Source organism: Argopecten irradians, chromosome 9 (genome assembly GCF_041381155.1).
Source record: "Argopecten irradians isolate NY chromosome 9, Ai_NY, whole genome shotgun sequence".
NCBI lineage: Eukaryota > Metazoa > Mollusca > Bivalvia > Pectinida > Pectinidae > Argopecten > Argopecten irradians.
This window is the reverse complement of record NC_091142.1, coordinates 41,266,645-41,288,575: the sequence shown is the minus strand read 5'-3', so window position 1 is coordinate 41,288,575 and position 21,931 is coordinate 41,266,645. Positions and strand designations below refer to the sequence as shown.

At 35.6% G+C, this 21,931-nt stretch overlaps 1 protein-coding gene and 1 long non-coding RNA gene across 6 annotated transcripts in view; one reads left to right on the top strand and one right to left on the bottom strand.

Moving 5' to 3' along the window:
* The first annotated feature begins 204 nt into the window (after positions 1-204).
* On the top strand, positions 205-6,244 carry LOC138332358 (uncharacterized). 2 transcript variants are annotated; one of them, XR_011209815.1, is made up of 3 exons: positions 205-1,052; positions 3,548-4,249; positions 4,765-6,244. It is a non-coding gene; the product is annotated as an uncharacterized lncRNA (long non-coding RNA). The 2 variants fall into 2 exon arrangements; XR_011209814.1 differs by lacking the exon at positions 205-1,052 and adding an exon at positions 1,721-2,327.
* Positions 6,245-6,377: 133 nt separating this feature from the next.
* The window catches only part of LOC138332357 (matrix metalloproteinase-17-like), a 43,145-nt gene continuing 27,591 nt past the window's right edge, over positions 6,378-21,931 (bottom strand). For all 4 annotated transcript variants that reach the window (XM_069280436.1, XM_069280437.1, XM_069280438.1 and 1 more), the window contains exons 4-10: positions 16,197-16,378; positions 14,537-14,635; positions 13,153-13,311; positions 12,692-12,906; positions 12,094-12,238; positions 11,320-11,592; positions 6,378-10,816 (exon numbers count right to left, since the gene is read on the bottom strand). In XM_069280436.1, coding sequence (XP_069136537.1) covers positions 10,569-10,816; positions 11,320-11,592; positions 12,094-12,238; positions 12,692-12,906; positions 13,153-13,311; positions 14,537-14,635; positions 16,197-16,378 — 1,321 coding nt within the window. In that variant the 3' untranslated portion in view covers positions 6,378-10,568. The remainder of the gene's footprint in view (positions 10,817-11,319; positions 11,593-12,093; positions 12,239-12,691; positions 12,907-13,152; positions 13,312-14,536; positions 14,636-16,196; positions 16,379-21,931) is intronic.

The following is a 21,931-nucleotide window of genomic DNA, read 5'->3' as shown; positions in this document are numbered from 1 at the left end:
ATGGTCATCTTATTAGTTATCAAAAACCTCAAAATCTGTGAATTCTACAAATTATCAACGTTAGATTCGCCGAATAAAACACATTGTGCACACGGAATAAATATGCGTGGATTCGGAATAATTTACATTCCTGAATTACATTATGTAATTAAATATCTTATTATGGGTAGGAATCATAAAACGGAACTCCGCTCGTTGGCCAGTATTTGGGTTAAACGGAACTTGGGTCTGGTTCCTAGTTCCGTTTAAGCTTACACAACAAGAGGAGACATAATGTTAGGACAATATTAAACAGCATAAAGGATGGCGGTATTGACACAGCTAGTTTTGTTAAAGTGAATAATAAAATAGGATTGGATTTTCAAAGCCCTACCAGGTATATATGCTTCATTGAAAATGGACGACGAACATGTTTTAGTATTTATTGCATTTCGACCACGTTAAAAAATCGTTTTACATGCCGCACTAACTTTGAACAGCTTTTTCTATACTAGGTTTTTTGGCATTGTTGCTTTATTTATTAATTTGCTACAAAAAATAAGAAAATCGTCAAAGATTCTCGCGGTTGATATTTTTCTATGGATGGCGCTAAAATCAACATATAGGTCTAAATGACAAACATTAAATTGTAAATTCTTTCGTTTAAATATTTTGTACTCGGTCTCAATTGTGCTTCGTATTTCAATTAAATAGTAACTACCATGTTGTTTGTGGACCAGGTATGACAGCGTAGTTCCACGAATAAAACCTATCAAAATTGAGTGTCTACTCGAAACCCGGAACAACAACATTACAACTCATCAGACAGGATAGGATTATATATAAATCAGTTCCCGTTCAAGGAAAAACTGAGCCAATCACCCGGACAAAGCGTTTTAAACATTGTATATCTTTTACAAACGTTGGGATGATTACTAAGCAGTTTCCTATAGGTTTCATCAATTGAGTAAAGTCATTCAAGGAAGTGAAATATGGCGTGAGCGTTTGAGAAGTGTTTCTTACCACAGTACTGTTTGAATCAGAATTCAGATTGATAACATCAAACGGTGTGTGTAAGTATACTGGCTATGAAATTGAAAAAATAATATGGGACAACAATTAATTGGAAATGTTTTATTGTTCAAATTCGTGTAAGCTAATTCTCAAAACTTTCTAATTAACATTACTAATCAAGGTCGTAGATAAAAATGATATGGGGTACAACAGATCAGTAATACTTCTTATCTCTGATTATAAAACTCATCTCATTATTAACCTAAAACATTTACCAGAAATATTCAAGTCCAAAAAATGTAAATATGGTTAGGATTATACCCTCAGAAAGAGATTAAAACTGTTTTAAACTTGTTGTTCTATTATTGATTTTTATTTAATGCAATTCTTCAACATTATTGAAAAACGGAACTCCGCTCGTTGGCCAGTATTTGAGTTAAGCGCAACTCGGGTCTGGTTCCTAGTTCCGTTTAAGCTTACACAACAAGAGGAGACATAATGTTAGGACAATATTAAACAGCATAAAGGATGGCGGTATTGACACAGCTAGTTTTGTTAAAGTGAATAATAAAATAGGATTGGATTTTCAAAGCCCTACCAGGTATATATGCTTCATTGAAAATGGACGATGAACAGGGGTTCAACATGACATCATTTAAACCGAACATGTTGGGTATTTATTGTATTTCGACCACGTTAAATAAATCGTATTTCGACCACGTTAAATAAATCGTTTTACATGCCGCACTAATTTTGAACAGCTTTTGCTATACTAGGTTATTTTGGCATTGGTGCTTTATTTATTAGTTTGCTACAAAAATAAGAAAATCGTCAAAGATTCTCGCGGTTGATATTTTTCTATGGATGGCGCTAAAATCAACATATAGCATCAAATGACAAACATTAAATTTTAAATTCCCAAGTTTTATTATTTAGTACTCAGTCTCAATTGCTCCTCGTATTTCAATCAAATATATAGTAACTACCATGTTGTATGTTGACCAAGTATGACAGCGTAGTTCCACGCATAAAACCTATCAAAATTAAGTGTCTACTCGAAACCCGGAACACCAACACTACAACTCATCAGACAGGATAGGATTATATATAAATCAGTTCCCATTTAAGGAAAAACTGAGCCAATCAACCGTACAAAGCGTCTGATACATTATATATCTTTTACAACTGTTGGAGGATTACTAAGCAGTTTCCTTTAGGTTTCATCGAGTAAAGTCATTCAAGGAAGTGAAATATGGCGGGAGCGTTTGAGAAGTGTTACTTACCACAGTACTGAATTGACTCAGAATTCAGATTGATAACTCCAGATAGTGTGTGTAAGTATACTGGTTATGAAATAAAAAAACAATATGGGACAACAATTAGTGGGACATGTTGTATTGTTCAAATTAGTGTAAGCTAATTCTCAAAACTTTCTTATAAACATTACTAATCAAGGTCGTAGATAAAAATGATATGGGGTACAACAGATCAGTAATACTTCTTATCTCTGACTATGACACTCATCTCATTATTAACCTAAAAAAATACCAGAAAATATTCAGGTTATAAGTAAGTTTATAAGTTGATGTCCAAGTCCTGACGACAACAATATGATGGCTGCACTGTGATGGTGGTTGGATGTGCTGTTAATGCTACAGTTGCATAGATTTATAGACACATTTTGGAACTGTGGTAATCAAATATAAACATTTTTTACCCCTATCTCACTTAAATACCGACCAAACTAGAGTATAGGTAAATAATGGGCTAACTGCTTGATATTCATCTGCTACTGGATACGACTATGTACTACTTCTTTTTTTAATTGATTTGATAAATTTTGCAAATATCAAGCGAGGTTTCATTGATGGATCAGTTTTCACTTATGAAGTTTAATATTTCGAGGAAGTTTGATGAAAAAAATATACCTCACAATGTCTGTAGATGTGGGACAAAGAGACAATAACTGGAGGAAGTAAACAGTATGGAGTGCGAACTGATCACATGAATGATCCGCTATTTGTAGAGTGTCCTAGCATTATAAAGAGTCGTTCCATTATAAAGGATCTACCCTGTTGATGGCGAGCGTCCTTTGCATGGTAGTCTGTAGGGATCTGTCCATGTGTGTTGTACATGAATCAAATATATTTACAGTGTACAGTCTTAGTTTTGTTTACTTTAAGGATGTAGTCTTTTGGGGTTTCAGTTTCGTTGAAGTCTCGTTTCGACATAGATCAAAGAAGTAAATGAAATTTTCAAATAAAATCTATCAATATCTGAAGGAAGTTGCCAGGTACAAATTTTGTAAAAAATAATACATTTCTATTCTTAGTAGATTTTTTATATGGGGATTTTAAGAAATGACACGATTGGCGGCCATTTTGAAAATGCGCATTTTGTCGCTTTGAGTAGAGCCAGTTTTACCATTTTTGGCAATAGAACAGAACAGGTAATTAAGTCCTTTGATGTACATCGTATAACGGTTCACTGTTGTTGACTGTGGCTTTTTAGTGGGCGCCGCTCTCTCTGTAGTATTCAAAGGGTTTTTTTGCAGGCTTGTGACTGGTTCAGAATTTTTCCTCTGAGCTGCCTTCAGTTAGTCCAGGGGTGTAGAGATCGTAAGTGATCGGAACTTCTTAAGTATCGAGGATGCAGTGGCGCCGACTGAACGAAGCCGGAAGCGCTGTTAGGGATCCTGCTCCTTACTGAAATTTAAGTATCTTCCATCATAACTCTTAAAATGAAACTAGCTTTTATGTTTTTCCTGCAGTTTAATCATTATTCAGATATCCATTGGCGTTTTTCTTATACGAAATGATTATAAATCATTATTTTTGGTATATTTGAGTAATTTTGTATTCGCTGATTTGTGAGTTGTTTGGGTGTTGTTAAGTGTCACACCATTATAGATTGAAATGCTGACGAATTCTTTTACAAAGACCATAGAGAACACTCATGTAAACAGGTAGAAAAGAGTAGATATTAAGCGACAACTTTATGCAAAGATAATATTTTATCTCAATATCATGTCTCAATATAAAAAATGGTATATACCAATTCTAAAGTGCTGAAACAATTTGAATATTTTGATAAGATTTTCAATACCAAACGACAGTGGTCTGGCGGTGATAAAATAACTTTTTCATGACACATCTCAATAAATATGTAATGCTTCGAATCAGATTGTTCATTTGATTATCTTCTGTTTACAGCAGAAGAACTCCAGTTTCATTTGTGGGAATTTCAGTCAAGAATAGTGAGTACAGTTGTTTCTATTGATCTTCATGTTCCTTAAAGATGCTCCATCGCTGACGAATGGTATGGTTTCACTATCAAAAACAGGAGCAGACGATTTAGTTTTTTTTTCAATTACAAAAATTACTTAATTTACATCGTTACCACCATTGAAAAGTTTGAGCTTCTAATTTTACTTAAAGTTGAAAGTATGAAAAATAATTAATTGCATCCCGAAAAATTTCCATGGCACTATATCATATATGGAATGACGTACTGATTGCGCATGCACCAAAGGCAAAATGAAATATTTCACATTATTTTTTGTGTTCATTAGACATATATATACACGATTAAACACCAATTATTCTTCAAATGATGAATATCATTTATGCTCAGTTGGCGGTGGAGCATCTTTAATTCTTTCCTTTACCATTCTGTAGTTCTCTATGTAAATGTATATAATATCTGTATAGATTAACCAAAAGTCTCATTAACTCAGTGGATTAGAAATGAATGTTGCCAACTTTTCTGTAGCAGTTTAGCCGAAGTAGTAACCGGACATCCGGACGTCCGGGCACTTTAAACACTAAAGCCAAGATGAATTGGAATGTGGGATGTCCACTTCAACTTGACCTTGAGATCGTGCTGACAAGGTTGTCAGGATTCCCGTGAGACGGAAGACATATTGTGGATTGGAGTCAATGGTTTTGAATTGCTTGACATTTGGAGTATACACTGTATCAAAATCAAACTTGTATATGTACTGGCAGGCGTCTTTTCATACCTCTACGTATAAAATACGTTAACTGTCACAAAGAGCGACTTCATCGTGATTTTAAAAATAAATGACGTTTTATAATCACATCAGTATTTGGTAAATAATAACTTTGACTTCTCGTATTAGACCCAGTAAGCGCCCTTGGCGTCTAAAAAATTGACAAAAAATGAAAAGGTGCTTATAAGACGAAATATTTGCAAATCTGTACCGTTTTGTGTAGTTATGGTCTTTATTTATGCCTGGCCAATTGGAATCGAGGCCTAGAAAATGGGAAGGGGCGCTTATAGGGACATGGGCGCTTATTGGGTAGAATACGGTTATACTGAAATGTTTGAAGTCACATGAATTACCGGTAAATGTATTTCAAGCAATAATATCGCTTATCATTTTCATGAGTTCGCATCGCAGATTTATAAAAACACTATTTGAAAGAAATATACCATGATGGAATTTATTTTATGATAACAAAAATGGTATTTATATAAAAGCTCGTAAACAAAGTAAAACGTTTACTTTTGTCAATAGATCGCGACGTAATAGTAGAGCTAAATTGGTATGTACCTCGGAGTTGAAGTCGATCACATCAGAAACAAGAGAACAAAGTTGAAGTATCACGGACGATCCTACTATTACGAGTGTTTCGAACAGTTGAAATTCTGGTAAATGGAGGTAGTAAGTTCTGTTGTGTAGATATATTTTTACAGGTATCGCCCACTGTTTCCGCAGCAGGTGCGGCGCGAAGAGCACGTGTAAATACAAAGCACGTGTGCATTTTTTATACAATGCATTTTCCAATATCACAGCAGACCATATGTATCAATTGTTACAAGTAGGCTAGTATCATTGTATCAAATATAGGTCAAGTACTATTTTTAACACTTCTATTGTTCAGTTAAATAATATCAAACTCGGTCATTCAACAACACTTAACGATTTGATACCACTCTAATGCACGTCATCCTCGGGATAACGATATTCCGGTCCGGTTCCGACTTGTTCTGTGGGTGGTTGACCTAAGCTGCAGTTCTCATACAGACTCCCATCGATCCTGGCTTTTTGTCGGGGAAAACTGGTTTCATGTTTCATGGTTTTAGCCAAGATCTGCTTGATCATGTATATGTGATTACAGAATAGACAATGCCCATTTCGACATGTAAGGGACTAATGCGAAAACTTTTTCGTATTATTGACCCAATTATGAACGTTTATTACATGATGTATGATAAAGTATAGTTTCCTTCGTACTCACTCAACGCTGTGGTTTGTAATTCGTCTTGTAAATTTTAAATATACAAAGGATACAACAGTATATTTCATTGTGAATTTTGTTTTGACATACGTTAGGTGTAATTAAAACGCAAGACATAAATTATTATCAAATTATTTTAGTTACTTTCCAAGTGACAAAACATAAATAAATACAATTATGTGAAGGAAAAATTTAGAGCACATTGTTTTATTTCATTATAGAAATGTACAGCCAAATAATTATAAGATATTGTTTTGAATACCTTCTCTTCTTGATAAATGATCACAAATTCAAATCCTCACGGTTACCCATGAAAACAATGACTCAGCATCGTAATTGATCCCAATATCGAATCACCATGGTGACCAATCACAACAATGAATCACCATATTTACCGATAACAACAATGAAATATTATTTAAACGATCGCATTGGTGAATCATCATGGTTACCGATCACAATGTTGCATCACCATGGCTACCGATCACAATGTCGAATCACTATGGTTACCGATCATAAAGTTATCGCTTACAATATTACACCATTTATATTGAAAACTATGAATCAAAACCATTATGGATCAACACGTGTTAAAATTCTATGGAAAACTCATGATGTTAAGAGACCATAGACATTTCTCTGTATTGTTTTATTTTTACATAAAATCAAAATTTTCCGTGCATATATTTCTTTCTCTCTTAAGCATTTTATCCTCTATTGTACCTAATCAAATGTTGCATATACAAATTAGTTTTTTCTCCTTCAATTCCCGTTAAAATAATGACGAACAATATTGCTGGATTTCTTTGAACACATACGAATAGTACAATGCAAGTTCATTGAGTTCAAAAATCTCAAAAGGCTAATGTGAAATCGTGCTATTATGCTTAATAATGAAGGCAAAAGTAATAAATGTTTACTTAAAATTTGGTCTCAAGCATACAGATCACCTAATAAATTACCAAAATCGCAAGTCAAAGTTTGGAAATATCACATACATTAAAAGGCCAATTTGATAAAGAATATGTTGATTTGACAATGAGCATGGCTATTGGACGATGAGATCTGAATAAGATGTCTAATAATATTGTTATATAATATAAGATTAAGTAGTATTAAGATGTTATTTAATGGACTTTCAATATAGTGAAAAAATCCCGAATTATTCATTATTATTGCGATTATATTCTTTGAAACACCGGTTGGTTTGATAATACATATTTTTTACAAGAAATAATCTGAAAATTATTTTTAACTTTCATCAACTTATCAATTACAGAGTATTGAATCGTGTATATGAGTACTGAGTATTAAAACGGATTTCTTTTCAAATTTTCAAACATAGCAATGAAATTCATAAGCAAAATTATATATGCAAATACGTTAATCAGGTAATAAATTATGCAAATGACAAAATATGCAAATGACAAATCCACAAATCGTCAAAATATACAAAACGGCAGTCTCCTGAGACACCTTTTATCATAAATTCACAGGGATTTGGCACCACACTATCGAGTCATTGTCCATAAATAATTGTATCATTATGTTACAGAAACATTGAATATTTGTGCGAAATCCCTGTGTTAACAATATTGTGATTGAACCGTTTCTAAAACTTTGGGATAATTTTTAAATTCTTAAATTGAGATTTCTTCTCTACGAATAGAATGATATAAAATGTTTATTTTTTACAATGATCCAAATTGAAACAAGAATTTCGAAAACCGAATTCGAAAACAATATGAACGGGTAGAACAAACTATATACAGTGTTCGGAGAATAATTTTAGCATCAATCAAATATTATCAACATCTACATGTTCAATATAGTACGTTACACTACAAAAAACCTACTATTACACCGAGTTACACTGGCTAGGTGCAACCCGTACCAAGCACACACGCCAAGTCACGTACACTCACACACATACGACATTTAATTCTCTGTCATTCTCACATTTATCAAAAGTTCTGAAGACATAACTATACCAAGACATCGTCGATTTAAGAAAACAATACTTCCATGATATATATATCATCTGTTTAGGTATAGGGCATTGTCTTCAACATCAAATCTTGGAGTTGAGCATAAATGCATATTTAAATCTAATTTATCTTTGAAAACATCGGTTTGTATCTTTGGCTTGGATTAGTGACCATGATCGAAAAAATAACAAACTTTTGTTAAATGATGGTGTCAAAGTTCACTCCCGTTTCTATTGCAAAAGTGTTTAGTAATGAACACAAAGAGGAAACAAAGTCACTCATAAAAGCGCTTCCTTCAATCGACTATATCACAGTAACAATGAATTTAACCAGAGTTATGTTCCCTTGCTTTTCACGTGTACGTTAAATGGCACAAACTGTTATTTGTGTCATACACCAACAAATCAAGCATCACCGAAAAGCTAATTGGCACCAAATGAAATCAACATTATCAATAAATATAATATATAATGCAAATAAAATATGAGTATTATTTAATTTGAATGCAAAACAATTGGGGGTTAGGTAAACAAGGCTGTGATTGTAACACTAGCACAGACTCCATCTATGTCAACCTAAAGAGGCTCAGATCGGAGAAAAACAAATGTACTTGCTTGTACTGTATTACTTCCTGGTGTAAAGTTTTCTAACAATCATTCTCAAATCTGAATCAGATCTTTAATATGTGTTCCCATTACAGGAAGTTTCAAAATAAATATCTAATATTCTAAATGAAACGTTTTGCAGGGATTATTAAACCAATCAGCAAAGGAAGGAAATCTCTCGACTAATAAGAGGAAAGCCTCCCCCCTGGTGAAAAGGACATTTTATGATGTTTCAGATCACATCTGATAGAAGAACTCCTCGGAAATTTGTATCTTACAAATAGTGTTCAATCCGAGGAAATAATCTAACGATGGAAGAAATCTTATCTCTGGTTTGGTATTGGGACCTATACCCAATGGAACTCATAACAAATTGCAGGATATCGTTTACAAGCGAATGGTTTTATATTTAACCTACATATGGTTAGACACTAGACTGCAGTCGTTATCTAGTTATTTTACACAAGCACACAGACGAAGTAGACACAACATAGAAATCACAACCGTTTTCAGTGTATGAAAATAATTATTATGACAATGGCACTCGGTAATGGGATTCGATTTCAAGAAAATGGCATGGCAAGGCAAAGGAAGGGAAAGACGCATATCAAATATATATAAAAGACGATCCAAACTTTGCCGGAACTCATTGACGATCCGAAAGTTGGTGGATAGACTCAAACATGGCCGATTTAATGGGGTACTGGCCCTACTACTGGGACTAGGAAGGATGGGACTGTATTAAGCATGCGCAGAGAGGCTGATTATATGATTGTTGTGTAGTTTGTGTCGTGAAAGGTGAAAGGTCACTCTTGTTTATTTTGGGAGGTGACTGGAATGAAAAGACCTGTGCACAGATACAATACCATTGGTCACTCTTGTTTATTTTGGGAGGTGACTGGAATGAATAGACATGTGCACAGATACAATACCATTTGATTGACATGTTATTGACATAAATCGTGACAGGAAAGTAAGAATCCGTGTGACAGATGAATGTGACAAGTGGTGGATGATCTTGTTTCATATTGTAGTGTGTATTTAATTCAATTTCTGGTTTGATGACTTTGTGAACATTTAATACACCCCATAACTTATCTGTTTTTTTTACAATAATTCCTATACTATAACTAACCCGATTCCACTTTTAGAACACGTCTACCTATACGTAAGACACCTGTCCAAATCTGATCAAGAAACACTTTACCGTTAAAATCACAAAGGGTATACTCACATCCATAAAACCAACCCACTTTTAATAAACTATAGATCAAATATTTATCGGCATGCAAATAATGTGGAAATAAAGTATTAGTGTTTTGATTGAATTCGAAGAAAGATGTGAAATCAATGCTGTTGTTGACCTTTAAGTCTAGCATACAATTTTAAACATTTTTCACAGTGTTCCGACGAAATATTGCTATAGGTTTTTTCTAACTCATAATCAACAGATTTGTTTGACTAATTTACCATTAAGATAAGTCTCCTTTTCTTCAAAACCAAAACATCCATGTCTCGATTGTAGGTTTATAAAACGACTGTTTAGAGCCAATTGAAATCAAAGCATTCTAATCCATTTTATACTAAGTATCACCAAACTTTGATTCTGGATATCAATTCGCATTTTATGCGAAATTAAATTGTCCACTTTGTCTATCTCAATTGAATGCTTGACAGAGTCATAAAGGCTTCGTATAGTTTACTTCCAATGAAGTTGTCTACCGTCCCAAGAGTGCTAGACAGATACATATCACAGTGGTAAGAAGTCCGTAGGTGGCGCTGCTGGCTGTATTTCCGTTATTATCCTCAGGGTTGTGGTATTTGGAGATTTCCGCTACACGCCTCTTACATCCCCACCAATCTTCGCTAATCTTCTTTGGATATCCCTTTTTCACGCGCATCTTATTGTCATAGAATAAGTAAAATTTATCGTCTTTGAAGAAATAGGTTTTCCCCTTGTCTTTACCTGTAATATATTAGATTGTTTTTATGTGTAAATGGATATATGAAGTATCGTAAACAATTTGATAGATAATTATCAAAATATAAATTTTGTTCCTTCTTTATTCGTATTTATAATTGGCAGTTCTATAATTCAAGTACATTAGAGTCATTTGTTTGATAGGACAGTATATACTGGATCATACATCGGTCACATGTCAAAAGGCTGCCTAATAGCAATACATTGTACTATATTTCAAATCATTAGTCATAGCTAAAGGTTTGATACAATTAACTTCGAAGGCAATATTGATTATAAAATATTTGACAAAAACATTGAGTGAAATGGGATACTTAAATCATGTGTAACAGAATATGATGCAATTAGGACTGAACGATGATAATTATCCTACAAATGTAGGTCAAATCCGGAATTAGTCATCATATCTTAATTGGCTTTAATATGCTCCAAAATTTGCAAAGGAGTTGGTATATATTAATTCCCAGGGGTGGGGAGCCACTACGTACCTGTGTTGTACTGGAAGGCGGTACCGACGTCCACCGGAACTTTCCGCCATATACTCATATCCCGAGGGTAGTCCATCTCAATATGATTATTCTCTGTATTCAGTTTCCAGTACATATCCCCACTTATAAGGTAGGTTCTAGAGTTGTAGCTCCACACGAAAGCGGCGTCGATCTTCTTCACGTCCGACGGAATTCCAAACTCCGTTATTGGACGCCCTTCCGGTGGGAAATGGGCCACGGGGGAATTACTGTTGTATACCCAGTAACGGTCGCCTGGAGTGGAAGATCACGTGGTCAATTTACAGGGACACATCATAAAGCATATATTCTGTCATCTAATATCTATATAATATTGAGAAATATAGATGTGAGATGATATAGTTTATGCTCGAAAATACTTCAGAGATAGGCCACATTCTCAAAAATTGTCACAGTTTGATGGATTCCAATAGAGTTCAATAGTCATAAAATACACATAAATATATGCCAACTGGTTAAGCGGAATATGTGCAAATTGGTTATGATCAAAATAAACAAATACATAATGTACTTTAGCTGAATATAAAGGAACTCTCATGAGAATATGGAACAATTAAATTCATGAACATTTTTTTAAAACAAACGCTAGACTACACTGCCATTTTAAACTTGACTTTTTGCTCGTACAGTCACACAAGAACATGATTGATCAAACATGCTAGAAGACAAAGTCCAATGGCTCAGCCATGTTGTAAGTATGAGCACCGAGACTCTCACATTAAAACCTACACGTACCGATAAAGAAGATGATTTTCTGGTCGTTAAGGCGCTCAAACACAGCGTCTATATGATCCACCTCGTGTGGTAGTCCCATCCAGAATGAGTGGAGACTGATTTTCTCTTGACTGATCAGTCCCTGGTCTGTCTGTCGCCAGAAATACTACAACAAAACATCCCACCTATACACATGCTGTTTTATTTCATAGAGATTCGTTCGTCTATTAGTGTCCACCACCCTAAGTTGTCTACCATACATGACATGTTTAGAACATGGCAATGAACAGGTGTGCGCTTAATGCTTTTTTTGTTTTGTTTTTTTGCAGCCATTAAAAATATTATTGCTTTTGCTGTTGTTGTTCTTCTGGTCGTTTTTGTAGCTTATATTAACAATAAAAACATAATTAACTTGATTTCACAATATCATTTTGTTCGTCCAGCCCACAGCCTTGTTTTGTGTGTATTTACATCATATCACTATTGGAAATGAGTCATTAATCATTATAGGAAACTTCATTTGAATGAATTCATTTCTATTGAAAAAAAAAACCAGATTATGGTACTAGTTATAAGGTGCTGTCAATCATTAGAAATAATATGCCGGTGTCCAACTTACCTCGCCGATGAACAGGAAGAGCTCTCCGCGCAGAACGGCGATGGCGTCAAAAGGTGTATTACAGGGGTCAATATCTTCTCCCCTGTACGGAGGTCTCGGTGTGACGGGATCACGTGGGCGGTGGGTAGTGCGAGGGCGGGGCACACGTGGGGTAACCCGACTGGGGGGGCGAGGGGTTGGTTTATCTTTGGAAGGAGGAAGACGAACTCGGGCACCTATGGAATGCAGTTCGAAACTGAATATTAAAACTTTTTGTACATGTATACTATACAGCCCATTAACATTCGAAGACAATGGTAACTTATTTTGGCAGACTATTTACATTTCTGATCAAAATCGTTTGTGAAAACAATCATTGAAAGCACAACTCATCATTATTAAATACCATTCACTTCAATGTTTTTGATTCATCAACATCAAACCTACATCAGTCTGCTTTGTATAGCTATATAATGACTTACCATATAGAGTCTGTATACCGATGACGTCATCAGGAGGGAGCCGGAAGTTTGCCTGGTAGCCTTGGTACCAAGGATACATGAGAGCCCCGGGCTCGTTACTGTGGCCGAGACCAAGAGCATGGCCGAATTCATGGGCTGCTACCATGAACAGGTCAACTCCTGCCAAAGAAAACACAATTGAAATTGGATACAAACTGAAACAAATATTTAAAAAAAAAAAAAACATATACGAAGTGTTCGCAACACGAGTAATAAAGAAATATAGTCACAACACATAAGTTGTCCATGTGACTACTATTTGAATGAAATGCAAAGAAAAATTCTGTCGATTGTATCCTTTCATAGTTCAGCGACTTCATATGCTTAGACATGATATAGTAATTAAGAATAAAGTATTGAGTACAAAAATGTATAGTTGTACATACTACATTTTTTTCTCATTTATATCTGAAATACTGAGTATAATGACATTTACATATGATACCTGCGCTAACAAAACATAAAACAACCGAAAGGAATTGGATTCATTTTAATACATGTACATGAAAATTACACCAAAACAACGATAAAGGCGTTTTAGGGTATACATGTAACATTGTTTTTTTTCAGAAACTTGAGCATATTTTCCTAATTGCAGATGAATGAACATAAAATAATGCATTTTTACAGTAAATCCTTTTGATACATCCTTTTTGATATTTATATCCATCATATAAAGCGTTTCTGACTGTCTATTGTTAAACAGATCTGATGAGGATTCGGCAGTTAGTCATAAAGTTTGTATGCAGTTACATCACGTGGATGAGAAACATGTATATTTAGACATTCGGCCAGACATGCTTCTCTCGTTAACGTTTGTTAATACCAGAGCGGCATGGTAACCCAATACTTCTGACAAGTTTTCAAATAATGTTTCCAAAAATAAATACATTTTTATGTGAAATTGGTTTAGACGTGAAATCTTTGAAATAATCAATTTTAATCCTTGGAGGTGGTATTTGGTGGCGATGGTCTGGGTTTGTGACAACATGCTATTTTACACCAACATCATCTTCACAAGTCTATCGTCTCTCTCACAAGGAATTCAACGGTGTCATGACCTCGGCCACAAAATCCGTTATCCCTGTATCAAAAATAAGGGTTCAGTTGTTTGCTCGCAGCGCTTGCGTACAACCCATAAACCCATTCAGTAAGGGAATTAGCGCAAATATACAACCACAAACCCTGCGTTGAAACCCGTTGTAAGGGTAAGAGTGCAAAATAAACCCATTCACCCATGTAATTTCAAAATGGACTGTCCCAGGTCTTGAAGTAGAATACTCCAAATGTATCTTAGGGTGAATGTGATGACAACCAATAAATCATATATCATCATGTATGTTACCTTCTTCCTGTGAGTTATATGTCCAATGTTCATCATCATCAAAATGGGTGTCACCTCCTTTGTCTGGCCCTGGGTAGAACGCATGCGCAAGGATCAACCCTAAAAGAAACAGTTTATTTATCAAACAGTTTTAACATTTATGTTTTGTTGTAAAGGTTCTTTAAATTCATAAATCAAAAAAAAAATTATGGAACGTTTTTTAATGAGGCAGTATAAGTGTCATTGTATTCGCTGACTATGCTAACGTTTTTCTCGCGTGTTCGTGTTGGCTTCGAGTCATTAATAGAACTTTTATTTCTTTATTTGACTGATAAAATTTAGATGGATTGGGACGTGTATTGCCTTTCCTTGTCTTGTGTTTAAATAATAAAACTTTGTGATATTCAGTAGGATGATAAAATGGACAAAACTTGTTCGAAAGACAAGCGCTCGAGCCAAAACCAAGATGGCGACACGCCAGCTGCTGATTCTGAAATACATGAAAGTCAAGGCCGTTTTACTTCATGTCTTAGGTTCTATCAATACAGCTGTCTCCCACATGTCACAGGAGATAAAATATTAGAATTTGAATTTCATATTTTATACAGGATTATTTATCTCATGCCTTCTTTATCACGACGACCATGTACATGACACATCTGTGCTGACAAAGACGTTTAGAAATAGCACCAGCAATAACGGATTACATTGATGTAAGTAATAACTTGAAACATTTGGCAGTGTAAAATACAAGCCAGTCCAATGTAAAATGAACAGGTACAGAACAATATATTAAGGATTTGAGAGAGTTAGGGCTGGTGCCATTCCATCAGCGCCCGATTTGCACTGGTGCAACACCCGTTCCTACATCCCCTCCTCGACTGCTATCCGACACCTCTCTGGCACAATGCCGAGCCCCTGTCATGTTAATTCCCAATAAAAACCTAACAGTACTATTTCCCCTACATGCCTGTTTCAATATGTACATCCGAAGCCGACACTTTCTTTAGTGTTTTTAAATCAAACATCAAAAGAAATACTTTTACAGACAACCCCGGATTACTTTCCTAGTTACGATCAAATATTTTCTGAAACAGACGCGACAAAACAGAATGAGTTAATGAAGTTAAAATAAAACGGTACAAATGTGAGCAGCGCTTCGTTTCCGGTAAATCTCCGCTAAACGCTTCTGTACGTATTATCTTGTATAGTGTCTCTAGACCGTCAAGGCTATGCACTTTAGAAAAACGATACCACGTTACCATGACAATGCATGATGTCTGGACATGCACATCCTATAATGGGTGTGGCACTGGGAAAAGTGGTCCTGACCCAGGATCATTTGTCGGGGTATGGATGTCATAAAGTCGTGAACGTACGATAACTTGTGGTTCCGTGATTAGCAACACTACGTGTAGAAAAAATGATTTGAAAAACAATCTACCTGACGAGGAGATAGAGGTTCCTCAAACTCTGAAGCCGATGAAGCATAAGAAATATGTTTCTGCCAACAAGAGTTCTGTAATGCTATGGCAACTATAATGTTTTATTTGGGTTCGTTGACTTTAATTCGATGACCCTAAAAGATATACCACAGACACATCAACCTATGTGTTGTTCTGCATTCGGACCAGAAGATTAACTTCATATATATTTCCCGACGCATCACAAACGTTCATACCTTTGCCATCAAAGGGGTAGCCATCCTTGTGATAGCCATTGGCGAACTTGATCATGATATCTGCCACGCCACTCGGAATCTCCGTGAAAGTAAGATCTGTGACGTCACTCCACACTTGGAACCCCTCTTGTATCGCTTGTCGTACTTCACCCATTTGCATATCAGGTGTGTAATTTAGTATTCTGTAAAATGAAATAAAATTATTGAGTAATATATTAAATAATTCCATTATTTATATTAGGTTGATTGATTGTCTTACGTGCTATTAACATCTAAAGTCAGTTCGAGACGACCTTCCCTGTATGTGATGTGTTGTGTGTGTATACCTGTATGTCTGACCTTCCCTGTATGTGATGTGTTGTGTGTGTATGTCTGGCCTTCCCTGTATGTGATGTGTTGTGTGTGTATGTCTGGCCTTCCCTGTATGTGATGTGTTGTGTGTGTATGCCTGTATGTCTGACCTTCCCTGTATATGATGTGTTGTGTGTGTATGCCTGTGTGTCTGGCCTTCCCTGTATGTGATGTGTTGTGTGTGTATGCCTGTATGTCTGGCCTTCCCTGTATGTGATGTGTTGTGTGTGTATACCTGTATGCCTGACCTTCCCTGTATGTGATGTGTTGTGTGTGTATGCCTGTGTGTCTGGCCTTCCCTGTATGTGATGTGTTATATGTGTATGTCTGTCTGTATCAGGAGGCTGTGGTATGTTTTTTGTTATTGTGGAAACTTTTGCCCTTTGTATAGCGCTGTCTCACTGAAGTGTACCATGAACATCAAGCAACATTGTCTTTGTCTCAACATCTACGAAAGACGAAGTGGACTGGTGATTCAAACCCATCAAGGAATAAAACTGCTGAAGCATCGTAACAACTTCTCCATGAATGCATCATGTAATCGCAAATTGGCAAACACCATAATCTACCATAAGTACCATATAATTTCATATAATGTGGATGTATGCCGAGAATAGATCAACAGACGAAAGCGAATATTTTCGGACCGGCGTTAATTGATTAATAATGGAGGACTCATCTTTAATCCCCAGTGCATTAATGTTTTACATGTGGTCTCCGGGGCGCTTGTTTGACAGAACACACTAGACAACGCTCGTTAAACCCGTCTTGGCACCATTTCAAACGTTATGAAATGTGTGTCACTTGATGCCGTGAAACATAACGCAGCAGCCGTTCCATTTCCGTATTCAAATATCAAATCGAGTGGTCCACTCGACCAGCCTATGGAATCTGCTGATTGGACAGAATTCGTATGGTGATACTCCAATTAACATTTCTAAACTGACATATACTTATAATAGAGGAATGCTAAGCTCAGAGTATGTCCAACTTATATCACAATATTATAAAAGGGAACAAAATATATCATTGAAAATCTCCATTTTTGACTAAAAAAATGCAGTTCTTTCTGATAAAATTGTTGCAGAGCCCAAAGAACTGGTGATTGTAAGGCATACAAGAAAGTCGGATGCGGATCCTTTAGGCTGATAATGTACTAAGATGTTAACAGTGTGTCATTTGTCTCACATCTGAGAGAAGACGAAATGCTGCAAAATGAGTTTGACAGAACACATGATCTTTTGAGGTATATACTTTGGCGCAATAGGTAAATGACTCGATCATTTATAGAATTTGGGTATACTACTGTCCAGATCTTTGTTTCATTTGGGCTCTACGAAGGCTATCTAGAGAGTATTCTTTTCCAATTGCTGGTGTCAACTGGTAGTGTCATGTACGAACTGAATCTACATGTAATTTCACTCGGCTCTGAAATGCGTGTTTCAATACATGGTACCATCAATATATTTTACGCTTTTACTTATTTTTATCAAATATCTGTGATAAAAAACAAAATTGTTTATGAAACGGGTAATTTCGGTAAAAGCGAGGGATATATAAAATTATAGTTTTTCACAAACACGTTTTAATGTCGCGTCGTGTCTTTTCCTAACCCAAGGAAAATTAAACACAATTTTTCCTTGTTAATGAATTTTCTCTAAACTAGCTCACTTAAAATTCATTTGGAACTATCAATTCCCCTTCCAGAGCCCTTAATATGGGGTTAACTGTATAGTTAATTGTATAATTATTCATATAAATATCTTATCTAAAATTTCTCCTCCCTTACGAGGGAAAACCTCAGCCCCTCCCAAACGGAAAGATATAGTTATGCCTTATTTTCTCATTTAAATGTCTTTTTTTGTCATTGCCTCTACGGTGACATGAAGAGACTCATTTGCCCCATACCACGTGCGACAATTCTACCGTAAAGATAAGTGGTACACAATTACTCAGCTAAGTAGTCACTATAAATGCCTGCATTTTCAGCGTTACTACTCCAGAATCACTCTTCATATACATTGTGGCGAAGAGGGCCAATGGCAAAAACCTCGGTGAATATGTAAAAAGTTAATCGTATGTATTAGCAAGTTAGGTTTTCTGTAAATAAACAGAACCCAAACCGTACATATCGGCTCACATGCAACGCACGTGAGTCATAACGCGGTAAAAACTAGGTATGACTAAACCACGCCACGTCCACAGTCTAATGTCCGATACCTCCAGCATCATCAGTCGTTGTCAGGGTAATCACGGCGCGATCCAATCAAAATCAGAGAAAACTACGTCACCGCCACCTAGTGATAGTATTCAAACACATGTCACCACAACTGCTATTGCTTGTCCTGCTGTGATATTATTCACACTGCCTTTCGTGCGTACATGGTCGACGGTTGATTTAATTAAGTTGAATTACAATAATTAAAAGGATTTCGGGTGTGTACATTTTAAAGTCGAAAACAGGATAGACATTCCCGTGTGATGCGGTTAACACTCGGTAGAGAATGGAGGTGACAGAGTGCGAAATTGCACAATGTTAAATGCAAAATGATTTTACCGCAAATATTCCTTAAAGTCTGCGGTTTGTCTCGCTTTAAATGGCCTATAGACATCGGTATACATTTACGACCTACTTTATACAAAACACACAGGAAAAAATAGCGAGGATAACTTATGAAGCACCCTTTGTTCATGTCCGTCTGTTTTACACACTCATTAATTTGTAAATCCACTTCGACAAACCCATTTGTATCTTTTGCATCTCAAATTATTACTCAAAATGTCGCGATAATTAGCCTTTTAAGCGTTAAATACTTAATAACTTAAAGTGCAAACTGTAACCATAGGAAATAATTTTATTCCTGACTTGACATTACTAAATGATTGATTAACGCGAACGGATAAATGCTGTAAGGTATATGCTTTATATACACGTGTTATATACTCCCGTTTGGTAATGGTAATTGAGAACAAAATGGACGGACGTCTTGTCAGCTATGTCAAGGACACTAGAATGCATGCCTTTATATATTTCCGTGGACACGTGATTCATTGCAAGATGTCCTGATCAAATTATGCAATGATATCAAGATCGATGTGAAATCCATATCCGAAGTTGAAAGCCAAGACCCCATCAATTAATAAGTTTCGTTAATAAAGATTGTCTTCTTTTTAAGTTTGGAAATTTATTCCATTTATGCTGGTACAAAAAAAAAAAGAGAAAAATACTATGTAAATGTTTCATTTTATCCCAAATCGATTCGTGAATAATCTTGCTGTGAAGCCGGCTGGCATTGCATTCCATCGAACCATCTGTCAACATCTTTTCAAATGTATATAAATAAATTGTTCATGTTCCAGCTTTTGTTATACATTCAGTGTTACCGATCCTACTGAATGGAAATTCGCATTAGAGTTGATCTGTTGAATATCAGCTCATAAGTCATAGTTTTAATTCAGATTTGTATACAGATATTTTATATCCACTTATAATACAGAGATGTGAATTTATACAAATATATATTATATCTACTGATAATTCATAGTTTTACTTCATTTTATACAATGTTAAAGCTATCTTATATCTGCTAATAAATAATTCGACAATTGTAATTATTATTTATACAAAAATATAATTATCATACCAAAATTATTTACAATGAGACTTTTTTGTTTGTTTAATAAGATTTTATAAAATTAAGAAAAAGACCAATCAATTAGTGAGATAAAACGGGTGTTGGTATCACCGGGATACTTGTCGCGGATAACTCCGACTATATACCTTAACACTAAAACATTGTATTATGTAGAAACCCATTAACAGTCTGTGCTGATTAACTTTAACAGATTCGCAAGTAGCCAAGGGGGATCGATAAGGATCTTACATATTCTGGCTCTGAATCTCTGGAGATGACGAGTTTGGAAAACCCCTTCAGATTACCAAATAAATAAGATATCTGTACGCGTCTGTTCGAGATAAAAACGGTTTGTAAAATCTCTCAGTGTCTGTGATTCAGGACATCATACCGAGATAATCTAACCGTGATAGTGTGATTTTAATGTATAAATTGGTGAGGTCACGCTTGGCTGACGACGCCGTATAGGGGTCACGTGTTCTAAGCAATGCATTATTAGTTCCATTACAATTGGTTGATATTTTTATCTTAAAAGTACAGATTTTTTAGGTAATTGTTTGGAAAGAGCATCGCCCAAGGCCAAAACATTTATCAATATTTCATATACACTATCCTACATAAAATTTTCATTTATTACCCTGAATTGCTTGGGAACAACTAATTGTCTTCAATACACCTGATCGATTGATCGTTCATCAATCGTTCATCCAACCAAGCTTGGACAAAGATTCTGAAGCTAAATAAACGGGTGAGTCACAGAGACTGGGTACGCTTTCTCTTGGGTACTTTAATTCATTGAGAGGGGATATGGAGGGAGGGAGTAAAAGGGGGATGTAAAGGAGGGGGATCTACGCTGACTGATGAGGCACACAGGCTGATCAGCACACAAAGCCGGCGATGTCACTAACCTCAGGATGATCCATCTCACACCCTGACAGAAAGCTGATAATGTATGGATCCTGACAGCAGAGGTCTAACTGTTTATTTACGGAACTGAATCACGGACATAAATCACCGCCCAGACTTGGCACTAATTAATTACTCCCTTGTTATATAATTTGTTACTGTTGTTGTGTTTATATGTCAGCGTCGTATTTTTACAACTTTCTGCTCTCATCAGTATCCCAATTTTGCCAGACATGATGAGAATAATTAGCGCTCTGAAACTATATGAAATATGTATGTACGTTATTTCAGTCTAAATTCATGGAAGAATAAATATAAGTGCTCTACGACCGTTTTATACATGGGGAATCGAACACCGGCTACATTGGTTAACTGCATTGGTGAGAGGGACGTGCGATAAAAGCACATGCTCTAATATTGGCTTATACTTACAATACTAAATTTAGACAGTGAAATAGACTTTTGTGAACAATAAATGTGTGTCCCTTTATGTTAGTGAGGGACAATCATACCTTTAGACCAATTTATTTTGAATAACTATCCAGAAATGTGTTTGATGATAACTATATCCGTAGCAAGTTTTCCTCGGTATGAAATATAAATCGTTCATTTCAGTGACCCCCGCTTCCAGGTCTTGGTTTCTATATTCCGATATTATCATATTATCTAAACAAAAATAGCATTTACATGTAATGACTAGTTCGTGATCCGCACCTTTTGTGATCAACTGTAAGCTGAGAGTCAGCCAATTTTCTCTCCTGTGTATAGTCAAAGCGACCTGACATAGAACAGCTGGTGTAATACTGGGCCAATATCTCATGCACACGTTATATGTTTATTATG